This window comes from Epinephelus moara, chromosome 22 (assembly GCF_006386435.1).
Source record: "Epinephelus moara isolate mb chromosome 22, YSFRI_EMoa_1.0, whole genome shotgun sequence".
Taxonomy (NCBI): domain Eukaryota; kingdom Metazoa; phylum Chordata; class Actinopteri; order Perciformes; family Serranidae; genus Epinephelus; species Epinephelus moara.
This window is the reverse complement of record NC_065527.1, coordinates 21,414,909-21,427,971: the sequence shown is the minus strand read 5'-3', so window position 1 is coordinate 21,427,971 and position 13,063 is coordinate 21,414,909. Positions and strand designations below refer to the sequence as shown.

The 13,063-nt window shown below is 40.9% G+C and overlaps 2 protein-coding genes across 2 annotated transcripts; one reads left to right on the top strand and one right to left on the bottom strand.

Moving 5' to 3' along the window:
- Window positions 1-1,971: 1,971 nt before the first annotated feature.
- prcc (proline rich mitotic checkpoint control factor) lies at window positions 1,972-7,677 on the top strand. Its single transcript, XM_050034553.1, has 7 exons — window positions 1,972-2,745; window positions 2,828-2,878; window positions 3,375-3,857; window positions 4,306-4,398; window positions 4,538-4,684; window positions 5,178-5,243; window positions 6,058-7,677. The coding sequence occupies exons 1-7, from the start codon at window positions 2,434-2,436 to the stop codon at window positions 6,142-6,144; spliced, it is 1,239 nt and encodes a 412-aa protein (XP_049890510.1). The 5' UTR covers window positions 1,972-2,433; the 3' UTR covers window positions 6,145-7,677.
- A 171-nt stretch (window positions 7,678-7,848) lies between these two features.
- mrpl9 (mitochondrial ribosomal protein L9) lies at window positions 7,849-11,122 on the bottom strand. The gene is made up of 7 exons (XM_050034554.1): window positions 10,854-11,122; window positions 9,323-9,482; window positions 9,057-9,181; window positions 8,911-8,964; window positions 8,686-8,787; window positions 8,491-8,574; window positions 7,849-8,256 (listed from the first exon to the last, which is right to left on the bottom strand). The coding sequence occupies exons 1-7, from the start codon at window positions 10,932-10,934 to the stop codon at window positions 7,927-7,929; spliced, it is 936 nt and encodes a 311-aa protein (XP_049890511.1). The 5' UTR covers window positions 10,935-11,122; the 3' UTR covers window positions 7,849-7,926.
- Window positions 11,123-13,063: the final 1,941 nt, after the last annotated feature.

Here is a 13,063-nt window from a genome sequence, read left to right as displayed (position 1 = left end):
TGTCAGTTACAAAGGGCCCTTTATGTTTTATCATGTCAGCTAATATTATGTGTTAGTGGTGCATTTTTTCAATGAAATTAGGATAACCCTGCTGCTAGCTCAGCCTGTCTCCCAGTTACACCTACATAAGCTAAGGTTGTCATTGCCACAGATATTAATTATCATCCATGTTACAAGGCATCTTATATCCTAATTTTCATCTATCTGAAATTAGCCAAACATATGTGGACACCTCAATCCAAAACCACAGGCATTAACATATTGCTTTGACAGCCTCCACTTCTCTGTTTTTGGGACAAGACTTTGTGGGACTTGGCTGTAAGGGTTGGTTGGCCACTGAGTTTGGGTGATAAAGCCTGGCTTGCAGTTTCTGGTCCAATTCATCCCAAAGGTGTTTGGTGGGTTGAGATCTGGGCTCCACACCAAACACAAAACATTTCTTTACAGACTTTGATTTGTGTACTGAGGGCATTAATATGTTGAAACAGTAGAGTTCCCTCAAAGATGTAAGCGCATCTTGTCCTAAATAGTACTGTCTGCTGTAGCAGGAAGATTTTTCTGGGCTAGCCATGGTTGTCCTAATCCACTAGATGGCCCCAAGGCAAAAATTAGTTGTGGACCTCTATTAGGTCTCACAGTTTTCCCCAGCAGAGTGCACCTGGAGTGTTTGTGACCCCCTGAGGGTCTGAGGCCTACTTTAGCCCAGTTTGTCCAGTTGGTAAGCTTGCCATTAGGCCTAGCCCAAACCATAGAAAACAGCCCAAGACCAAAAAAACATGACAAAAGGGGTGTCAACATGTTTTTTGGCTGTCTGTACAGTCTTTAATGTTAGTGACATATATGGATGGAAAATTAAGACAATAAGGAAATATAAGCTTGTTATATTTTCTTGCTTTACATCCAAATAAGGTAATGACTTAAATGGGCACTGTGTTATTTCTCTTTGTTTTTCTGAAGATATTGTAATCAAGCTTTGCACCTTCATTTTATCTTGTAATGCTTAAATTGCTGTTGCAGAAAATTAGGGTGGATCACCAACAGGGGTGTAGCCAGAATTCTGTAGAAATCTATGATTTCTTTGGCCTAAAAGTTGTCAAATTTAGTCTAAAAATACTGGAATCGGATCATCATGTGTAAGTTTTTAATTGCAGAATGTAAACTCGACTCTGTTCAAACCTGAAAAGTCAGTGTAACAATGGCTCATGTATTTTGTTTTATTTTGTCATAGATTGATGTCGATACACACTCTGTCTGCTGGGGGCGTGAATGCCTTGAAGTTGTTTCCCAACTGATAACAAACTCCTTCCTTTGGGTTCCTGCCCATGTGGGGTGTAAGGAAAGGAAAAAGCAGACATACTGGCTAAACAATCATTAAAACAACAGTTAATTGACATGCAAGTGCCACTAAGTATAGCAGAGGTTAAAACCATAATAAAGGACTGTATGCACAAAACCTGGCAGGAACACTGGGACTTGGGCGACACAGGAAGACATCTTCACAGTATTCAGAAACATGTAGGTGTTGGTAGATTACAGTGGGAGCCCAAGGAAAGACATGATCATTACCTGTCTGAGGATAGGACACACAGGATTAAATGACACCCTCTATGGAATAGGGAAGCACCCTACTGGACTATGTGCACACTGTAACAAACTGGAAACAGTCAAACATGTACTAATGGATTGCAACAGGTGTAAAGAAGAAAGAAGGCAGTTAATAACATGACTAACAGAGGGAAAGTGCAGTATTACATTGGGGAGCATCAAGGAGCATGTGTAAGCTTCTATTTGATTATTTAAGAAAAACAGGAATAATAGAGAGAATTTATTTATGTATTTATTTGTTTGTTTGTTTCCTGCCCATCTACTGCTACACACTCCAGTCCAGTAGGTGGCGGTAATGCGCCTGAACGCTTGTTTTCCAACCGTCATTAAACTCAAGGGAGAAGAACAACCGAAAAACAAACCGAAGAAGAAGAAAAAAGCTGCGCAAAAAGCTGCGCAGTTGCCGTTTCTTCAATCATAAATGATCGAGGCGAATGTTTTGATGGAGTCTATGGATTAAAAAGCTCATTTTCTGTGATGTAAATCACAATTGCTGCAACGAACAGTGTCGTTTTATGTGCTGCAACAGATCTGAAACGAATTGAGTTCGTTTACGCCAGAAACGGTCAGTTAATTAATATCGTAGGCTGCGGCGGCCTAGCTAACATTAGCTACCGCTGTGAAGTTGGGACAGTCCTTTGATTTAATAAGCTCACTGAAAGGCTCTTTTTAGTCTTTGTGGCTATAATCATCAAAGATTATCGTACCTTTAATTGAAGTAAACTCGTCTGAAAGTGAGAACGGCTTCTCGACACCAAATCAAAGGGAAGTGGTTATCCATGTCCACGAGTTCCTTCAGATTAATAATCTTCAATAACATCAGCAAACATGTCTTTAGTCGCTTATGGCAGCAGTGATGAGAGTGACTCAGAGGAAACCTCAACTTCTTCCGCACCGGAGAGCAAAGCCAGCATAGGTGGGCTCTTCTCACTCCTTCCTGTACCTAAAAAGCCAGGATCGGTCGGAGGAATCGGTGAACCAAGAAAGGAGACAAAAACGATCCGTTCAGCAGGAGACAGCACGTCAAACGATGACCTGGATCCTCAGCCATCTAAAGGAGGCTTACTGTCCAGTCTACCTAAACCGAAGAAGAGGACAGAGCCTGTCAAGATCACCGTACCACAGATCCTGAAACGGGATGTGAGTTTCCTTTTAACGTATTGTCTCTCCTATGGTATGTAACCAAGTTGTGATTCATAATCTATGTATTTCTTGTCCACAGTCAGACTCTGATGATGATGATGAACCAGCAAAGAAAAAACTACAACCTCAGGTATGAATATCTCACTGTGTGCAGTTACATTCACAGTTATCTGAATTGTTTATTACCTCAAATACTTTCATTCAAGAATATTGAAGCAACACTCAGACCTGTTTTAAATGAATTACCACAGAAACCGTCATATATGACCTTCTGATTATCACATTATGGGGTAATGTACTAGTGATGAAAAGCTTACCTGTGTCCCAAAACCCCCCACTGGAGTTAAACTACTGTAGCATCTAGAGTGTTTTGCATTTAAACTCTCTAGTTATTGACAGAGCTGTTTACAGTACACATGCCATCTTAGATTTAACTCTGCCACCTCCCTCATTTGTGTCTCTTTTGATGTTCTTCTAAACATTTCCACTCCTTCCGTACGGCTAAAAATACATCAATATGGAAATCAATGACACATAAGTATTATTTTATCCTTCTGCTTCATAAACAGACAATATAAAATGTCAGGGATGTAGCTGTTTCCATTCATATTGCTTGCTTCTTCCAGGGTTCAGGCCTGTCCTCCCTTCTTCCCCAACCCAAAAACCTGACAGTAAAAGAGATGGATAGACCCCTGATTCCTCACACACTCACCAAGCGCCAAGAACCCAAAGGACCCAAGCCTGGAGCCCCAGCTCAAGGTCTGCTTGGTTCTAGTGCATCTCCCTCTGCTATCAAAGCTGCAGCAAAGTCCGCCGCCCTGCAGCTAGCTAGACAAATAGCCACTGATGACCAGGACAACGAAGAGGACATAACCCCACAGAACTACTTTTCTCTGGGCGAGAGCTCCCAGCCTCTCCCTGCGGTCATCCCAAGCTTAGACCCTGAGCCAGGAGCCCCCGCAGAGCCTCTTCCTCTTGCACCTGCAGATGAGCCAGGTCAGTCAGATGCTCCTCTCGACTTTGGGGGGAACAGTGAGGGAGCTGGTCCATGGGGAGGTCAATACCCGCAGTATCAGCAGCCCATGCCAGGCCCAGAAGCTCTCCCTCAGGTAATCATGACTACTTCATGTACATGTAAGCAGGATGGCTTTAGATTCTGAATATTCTGACTGTGTTTAAATTTACTTGAGGCATTAGTGTTTAAAAATGAGCTAACAAAGGTCAATCCAATTCAAAAGCAGTCCTCTTGTAAATGCTGAATTACTCGAGTTCGTCAGATCTGACTGCAATCATGGAAACCTGTATGCAGTGACATCCTCGTTTTGCCATTCAAAAACATTAACGATGCAGAGTATCCATTAGTCGAGTGCACAGAAGAGCTGTCGGCATCCCAAGTACGCTCACTGCTTGAACTGCAGCAGTTGAGAGAAAGCAAGAGGCCTCCCTGTACAAACTAAAAAAATGAGAGCAGTCTAATAACTGACTGTAGACAGTAAAAAGATATAAACCAGCAAAAGTGAACATCACTTCAAGCTTCAACATTTTCTCTGTTGACAGGGATATTATAATGAGCCATATTACCAAGATCCTGACGCGGGATTGGCAGAGGCTGAAGAGCCCGGCAACTCTGCTATGTTTGATGACGAAGCGGTAAGAAGTTTGCTGCTTCTTCTATCTGTATAACTCCATACTTTTTCAAGAGGGTTAATTCCAATTAATTTTGCAGCTGCATCAAGCCAAGTTTAAAACAAAGTTCAATTGACATGAGCATTTTCTTCCTGTGATTCAGTTTATGCGGCTGCAAGGGAAACGGAACAGGGGCAAAGAGGAGGTCAAGTTTCTGGAGATCAAAGGGGACGACCAGCTGAGCGGCAACCAGCAGTGGATGACCAAGAGCATAACAGAAGAGAAGCAGACCCGTCAGTCCTTCAGCAAGGTGACCTGACTAGATCTCTATCAAAGGGGGCATCTTGCACTGGTGGCCCAGAACTGACAGGGTTGGGTGTAAAGTTGTGCTAAGGTTTATGCTCAGATTTTTTTTGTGTGGCTTTTGGAATGTGGTTGGATGTTGTGTGCTTTCACACACTATTGATGATTCTCCGATGAGACTGGCAACACCTAAAGCCCTCGAACCATTAAAAATGTTTGATGTGGTTAAAACTAAAAACACTTCATGGCCTGATTCAACAGACAGGTTTCTTAATTCTCTAACGAGAACATTCAAAAGTAAGATTATGGCTTTGTGATATGACTCATGAGGGTTATACCAAACAACAACATGCAGATGGGCTTCATACTTACAGGGCTGTTACAAAGATAATATTGTGGAACATGTCCTGATTGCTCTCAAGAGTCAGTTTTGCAAAGAAACAACACGTTCACTACAGCACATTTAACTTAATGTAACGTCTACCTTTTTATTTCTGCAGAAAAAAGGAGAGCAGCCTACAGGACAACAGCGACGCAAGCATCAGATAACATATCTCATTCATCAGGTGAGTGCTCCTAAAGCCCAAGTTATACTTACCAGATTTGTGGGTTGTAAATTCTGTCATGTTGTCATGTTTGCTAGGATCTGTGGGGATGTCTGTTGACAGTGATTCAGAGATCAGTTAGATTCATTAATGTAATGAAACACAAACAGAATATATTGCAGCTAACTACTCGACCAGCTTGGCAGAATTCATACATTATTTTGTAGTTAGTTATGAAGGGAATACAGAGCAGGGTGTGAGTCAAGAGTTCTCCAAGAGTCTTGCATTTCCAGTGTGACATGTCTGCACACATTCAGCTCCAATCTGTCGACTGCCATGCTTGTTTGGACACGGCAAACATCGAGCGTTGTGTTGCCAACTGGTTTATAATCTGCAAGATGGCGAGCCCACACATGGCATTTAAGGAAGCTAAAAATAGTAGCCAAATTTGTCTTTGCTCCTCCTGTAGCTTCTTGTTTAACATTCAGAGTAATTGGCTCTACTGTCATGTGTAGTGTTTTATTTTTACACACCCCAGATGGTAATGAGAGTAGGGATTAGTGCACAGGGATATTGTTAAGACGGTTGTATTCAGAGCTCATATTTGTGTTTGTACTCAGTCAGGCTTTTGGCTTCTCTAAAGATGGGATTTCCCTGTGATAACTCTGGTACTGACCCCATAATTAGACATACATACTGAGTACAGATCTCACCCTGACCACAAGCGTGTTCAAATTGTAACACTTTAAATTTAATTTAAAAAAACCGGTTTGGCCAGTTGACTGCATCCTTTTTCTTCCTGTGGAAAATTTTACTTGCTTTTCTTCTCATGCAGGCAAAGGAACGTGAGTTGGAGCTCAAGAACAGCTGGGCAGACAACAAGCTAACCCGCAGACAGACACAGGCCAAATACGGTTTCTAAATGTCATATTGTGGACTCTTGGTGGCATGTGGAAACCCTGCATCAGAAAGTAGAGTAGAGCTTTCCAGATTTCCCCTCGCAAAGGGAAGACTTGTGTTAGGGAAGAAACTATACACACCTTTATAACAGATTTTTCCCTCCTTCCTGTATTTGTGTTGAATTGCTATTATTCAGTAGTTCTTTTGTTCGACCGTTTCTTACAGTGTCACTGCAGCCACAGCCGTTAAACTTCCTTTCACAGTAATTTACACTTAATACATGCTCTATACCTACAAATAAAAATACAACTGTTTTTAAGGTACCTGTGGCCAGTCAGTGGCAGACATGAGTAAAGTGACCCTCAAGTCGCCATTATAAATGTTTTCCTTTTGAAAGTGTGTGCTTCCCGTTCATACAGTGAACGCAGATGTGTGACTCCTTTTTTGTGTGCGTGATAAAGACAGATGACTCTACAAAACAGGTTTGGTTCTCTGGCAAATGTTATTTAAAATGATGCAAATGAGAAACGAACTGGAGTCAGTAGAAAGCTGTGACACATTACATATTTATTCGCTGAATCAACTTTGTATTAAGAAATAAAGATGTTGGAATACACATGCAGCAGTTGCTCCTAATGACTCTCATTAAATTAAGGATGTAAAAGTTGTCTGTGTTGCTGTTTTTTCATCCCTGTATTTTTTATTTACATCACATTCTTGCATTGAAAACTCAAAGCTGTGAAAGAGCATTTTTTCTAAATATGTTTTACATAAATGAACTGCCAGAGAACCAAACATGCATTTCCCATCCAGCTGGTTCTTTAACCATCAGGCCAGAGAACCATCTGATTTTGATATGAAACAGGAACCTCAGTTTTACCTGCTGCATCCAACATGCATCTTACAAATTCAGTTGTTTTCTCCTAATTCCCCATGATGAGTCTTTTTAGTAGTGTGCCATTGGCAGTGATGCAACACATTTAGTCAGACGATACTCTAAATGGCAAATGCCTTCATATCAAGTTTATGTTTTATATGAGGTGGTTAAGAAGAGGCTGTAACTGTATTTCTCTGTGCTGCTCCAATTTTCAGAAAAGTCTGCTGTAAAAAATAATCTGTGTAAGTGGCTTATCCACTGCCAGTTATAGGACTGTTCAGTGTGGTGAAACTAAATCCTGCCACACTCTCCAGCTTAGGAGAATATTGCAAAATTTCTGCTGTCTCTTGGATTAGCACACCTAGCACTGGCCAAACAGCCATTGCTGCAGGACACACCACAAAAGCCATGGTGACAGACACTCACAACGGCGTGACATTGACAAATGGCCGACCGTCGGCTTGTGTCAGGGCCTTAAAATTAATCAGACATTCACAGCACTCTTTGGTTAATTACATATCTGTCTCTCGACCTTAAAATCGTTCATGTAGAAATTTACGAAGCGTACAACCCACATGTTGGCATGCCGGGAAAATCTTTTTGTTTTCTCTATACTTTTATCATGCATATTGTGCAGTTTAAAATAATGAATAAATCTTTTCCCTTCATGGCTTCATATCTCTGAATGCAACAGGGTAGTCTGTGGTTATGTCTGGTATCACAATGATGCAGGTGTTACACACCATAAGATTATGAAATATCAGTTTATCCGACTATAATTTAGAGCTCACATGTAATACACTGCAGTTCCCCAAAATGTTAATAATTCAATAATCACGCAGACAACAGTTTTTATGCATGTATAATGTGTATTACAGGTAAACAAGATCCATTTGTAGTTCTATGCACATCTTCTTTTGGAGTCCTTTACTCTTTTTTCGGGCTGTCACTTGGTGGTGCTGTTGTGTCTTGACTCGTCTGTGTACTCGCTGCCGTTTCGTCTTCAGCAGCAGAGACGCCTGCCGAGTCTGCGGCTTCACTGACTTGACTCACAGAGTCTTTCCCTGCTTCAGCTTCCACTGATGCACCAGAAACTGCCTTCACAGCAGCTTCCTCCTCAGCAGCCGCTTCTGACAGATCTGCGGTCGCCTGTTCCTGCTGCAGCCTCTGTGCTTTCAGCTGCCGCTTATAACTTGCAGACGGGTCCTCATATGGCACCACTGACATGGGAATGCGAACTGTGTCTAATCCATTAACCTGAAAGATAAGAATATGAGAAATAAGCAGTGTGGTCTTTGGCAGAAAAAAAAGCCTTAAAGCTTTCCATCTGTTTTCTACTGATACTCTCTTTCAACTAACTCAAAATCCCTGAGTGTAATCAGTTTTTCACAGTGAGTTTATCATGCAAAATGACATCACAATGATGAGAAAAAAAACCAACAATATATTGTGCAGCCTTAACGTGATGCACTGAAAAAGAATGTCTCTTACCGTAACTTCACACCAGTAGTCACCCAAGTCCTTGACTGACTCGAACGGGAGTGTCAGTGCGCGAGTTGGCACAACAATTCCCAGCTGAGGAAAAGTTTTATTTATTATTCTATGTTCAGCAGAAGCGCTTTCTTAAACAGGGAAATGTAAACAAAAAAAAACAAAAAAAAAAGGTAGAGACAAAGACGGCCATACCCTCTTTTGAAAGTGTCTGCAGACGACCTCTTTGGTGACCTGGAATTCATCTGAGGGCACTCTCTGTATCCTCAGCGTGGTGCATTTAAGGAGCTCCACTGTCTGTTTAAAAAAAAACAAAAAAAAAAACGGTACAGCTGGTAAGTCTGTTGCTCCTTTCATCTCTTAAAAACTGTGACTTCAGCATTAAACCTAAGTAGCGAAAAATGCTTTTAGATTACTCACCAACAGTCCGGTGCGTGTTTGTTGTCTTTCCTCTGGCTTTCCCTCACGCAGAAGCTGTTGGTAAAAAAGGTGACAATGATTAACAGCTATACATTGCTATAAAATATGAGGGGAAGTAAATGACAGTATTAAGATGAAGTACACACTCTTAACTCCTCTTCAAATATCTTTTTGTTCTCCGGTGATGGATACACTGCGAGGCCTTGGGGCAGCAGCTTGTTTCTGCCTATGGACTTTTTCACTAACACAGTGTCCCCTCGCCCACCGAGCTCTGTAGGAACAAAGTTATTTTCATAATATTAAGAGTTTCAGTGGTGCAAAGAAATGATATAAATACATTTCATTTACTTCCTGTGACAACTCTAAAAATCTGAGGTCTGTGTGATGTGTTGAGAGCATTGCAGATACTCACTGGGTACTGTCTGAGTCAGGATGAGCTCCATCTTCTCTTGCGGAGAGTTTTTGGTGTCTTCAACCAACTTGTAGATTCTGTGTCTTCGAGGGTGAAGCCTCGGCGGACTTCCTACTTTAGATAAAGGCACCTGCCACCAGCGCTCCACCACAACTGTGTTCTATGGAAACATCGAGCACAAACTTTTAAGTCTGCTGTTATGTCTTTTTGTTAAATGAACATATTGTATTAGCATTTCAGGAGTCATCACATAACCATACAGTGACATGAGTTATTTCAATGATAAACCCCCTCCCACCTCACTTATCTGAGGCTGAGGAATTATAATGACAACAATAATAACAACACATATCAGTTACTAATGAGAATAATGCGTGGGGTATACAATAAAAAAAATTTAAGAGAGTGAAGTGAATATATATGGGTCACTGAGCTGCATAATAAGCTGTTGGGAGATTTTCAATGCTCTGCAAGAATGGAGGATTCAACTGTTATATATAATAACTGTCTCACCCAGGCAGTCACTGTGGGGAAAGGGGGGTCTGGTTCTTTACGTAATTGATCAGGGGCTGCAAGTTGCTATGAAATTTGTCTGTCGAACCCCTTATGAAAAATCTGATCTTTTCCAAAGACACTGTGTCATGCAGCCACTAATTAGGTGATGGATGCAATGGTTTCTTTCATATTATAAGTGTTCTTCAGCAGGCTAATAAAGCTGCTGTCATGGAGGCTCACTACAGAATACTGTAGAGAGGATGTTATTGACGATGGACCCATATGCTTCTGTGGACCGAGTTCATCAACTGTTCGTACGCTTCATTTATGTCAGACTTAACGCAAGTACAGGTGCAAGAAAAGTTTCAGACATATCCACCATGAGATAGAATTTTTTGTTTCGGCCAAATATCAGCAATGAAAATAAAATATTAATGTTATTTATTGATGCTAATATTGGTTGACACTGACAATATGATGATACGGTGAATCTTTAGATCTAGTGCAAGGTGTTAATGTGAATCACAAACATGTTTTGAGGATCAGAAATTATCTCAAAGGATCAACAGATAAGCAGAAAATAATCAACAACAAAGTATGATAATTGACTAAGTACGTTTATTTTTAATTAATTAATTTTACTGATTAATTATATAAATTCATGGAAAAAGATTACAATATATTCTGGTTATAGGTTCTGAAATGTTAGATCTCGCTTTTGGGTTGTTGTTTTTTTCATATCACTTTAATTTGAATGTTTTTTGGTATGATAGTGATGTTCTTACTATTTAATGACATTTTATAGACTAAATCAATTGTATATTTATATAAAGCCAACGCATTACTTGATAATGCAAATAACCTGTACTTTCAGACCTAATCACATTAGAAAAAGCCTGTTGATATTATGACTGGTCTGTAAAATGTTTTATTGAACATTTAGCTACACAATTTAGCAGACACTTTTTTAACAAAATCATAAACAATTACCTGAGAGATTATTTATAATTCAGGTATAAAGCGAGAACACACTGACCTGAGCAGGACTCAGAGAGAAACTCCTGACAGCCGGCTGGATGAACAGATCCTGAAGGACACGGCGGCCTGAGCTCCACATCTTTATTCAACACTGTAATTCACCACCTTGAAAAAACAGTGCCCTAATAAATCCCTCAAAGGTTCACTGCTGTCTTTGCTTCGGCACCTCCACCATTAAACTCAATTATTCCTCTATCACCTGTCAGATAACTGCAACATGCATGTTAGCCTGTATGCTAACAGCCAACTGGCGCTGGTTTATGACGTCAAAGGACCCCACCGGTTAAAATAGTAGTCCCGGAAAAACGCCTGACACAAAAGTCGTCACTTTATTACAGCTAACCTACAGTCAGTTACTCGGTTTCAGTCTTTGATATATTCTTATACTATTTTACATTCTCATGAAATCATTAAAACATTAACAATGAGCCAACAACCTCTGAGTATCTTTAATCTTTTTTCTTTCTGTATCTTTGTATTATACTTTTTCATCTCCATTAGCTAAGGCTATGCAATTAGCGTCTCTGTCTAGCTTCACAAACGTACTAGGCTACATCATAGGATGTACAAATGTAAGCAATATCTAAATGCGACGTTAAAGGTCCCATATTATGCTAATTTTCAGGTTCAACCTTGTATGTTGTGTTTCTACTAGAACATGTTTAAATGTGCATAAAGCACATTATTTTTCATACCGTCTGTGCTGAAACACCTGTATTCACCCTCTGTCTGAAACACTTTGTTTTAGCGGTTGTCCAGTCTGCTCTGATTGGTCAACGTTTCTAGAAAACTAAGGCTCTCTCTTCCACGAGTATATACTATTGCATGCAGTATGGACACAATCAGGACATACTGCTTCGTCGTAACATTGCACCTTGAACTTTGACCTTCTTACTCCTATATCCGTCACAGTGTGTAACACGAAATTTGAAGAACTAAGAAAAGTAGGCTATGCAGTTTGGAATGGTGAACGTTACTTTACAGCACGCCACCCGCCAAGCTCGCCATAGATGGAGGTCAACCCAGACAGCCCTGCTGTTGTTACTTTGCAGTGTGTGTGTTGTTTTAATTTTTAAGTTACAACTGCAAACATTGTAAATTCTAACGTAGTAGTTACATCCTGTTGTATAGAATAGAGTAGAATAGAATAAACTTTATTAATACAATTTTAAAATGCAATTAATATAGTAATTTATTATCTTCATGACTATTTTGTTCACTGAAACAATTCCCATTCATATAATTACTAGCTTTTATCTATTCAACTGGTCACCAGTTGGCATGTTACCCCCTTTCACACATAGCTCTGTGCTGCCGGCAGATTATTTTTTTTGTTTTTTAATATATTTTCATGCAGAAATGCAGCTGCTGGAGCTATGTTCTGTCTACACGTAAAGCAGCCTTACATTTAATTCAATCTTATATTTTAGTGTAACATACTTGCCAATTCTGTTGTGTGACTGTGTACATTTTTGCAAAACTTGATATGATTTTTTTGATATCATAAATGCCTTTATCATCCAGGAAGTGCCTACACACTCAGGCCACATGAGGATGGGCACTGTCCTGCACCAGGAGGAACCCAGGGCCCACTGCACCAGCATAAGGTCTGACAGTCGCTCTGAGGATTTCATCCTTGTACCTATCAGCAGTCAGGGCATCACTGGCTGATATTGAGGTCTGGGCAACCCTCCAAGGATATGCCTTCCCAGACCATCACTGACCCACCGCCAAACCGGTCATGCTGTGCTGAATGATGTTACAGGCAGCATAACGTTCACCACGGCGTCTCCGGACTCTTTCACGCCTGTCACATGTGCTCAGTGTGAACCTATTCTGTTGGAGGTCATTTTGTAGGGCTCTGGCAGTGCTCCTCCTGTTCCTCCTCACACAACGGAGCAGATACCGGCCCTGCTGCAGAGTTGATGACCTTCTACAGCCCTGTCCAGCTCTCCTCGTGCAACAGCTGGTCTCCTGGTATCTCATCCATGCTCTTGAGACTGTGCTGGGAGACACAGCAAACCTTCATGTATGGATGTGCCATCCTGGAAGAACTGGACTACCTGTGCAACCTGATTTGGCTGCAGGTACTGACTCATGCCACCAGTAGTGATAAGGACACTTGCAGAACTGAAAACTAGAGAGGGATCAGTCAGGAAGGATGAGGAGAGAGCAACTGTCTGTGGCCACCACATGGAAAACCATTCC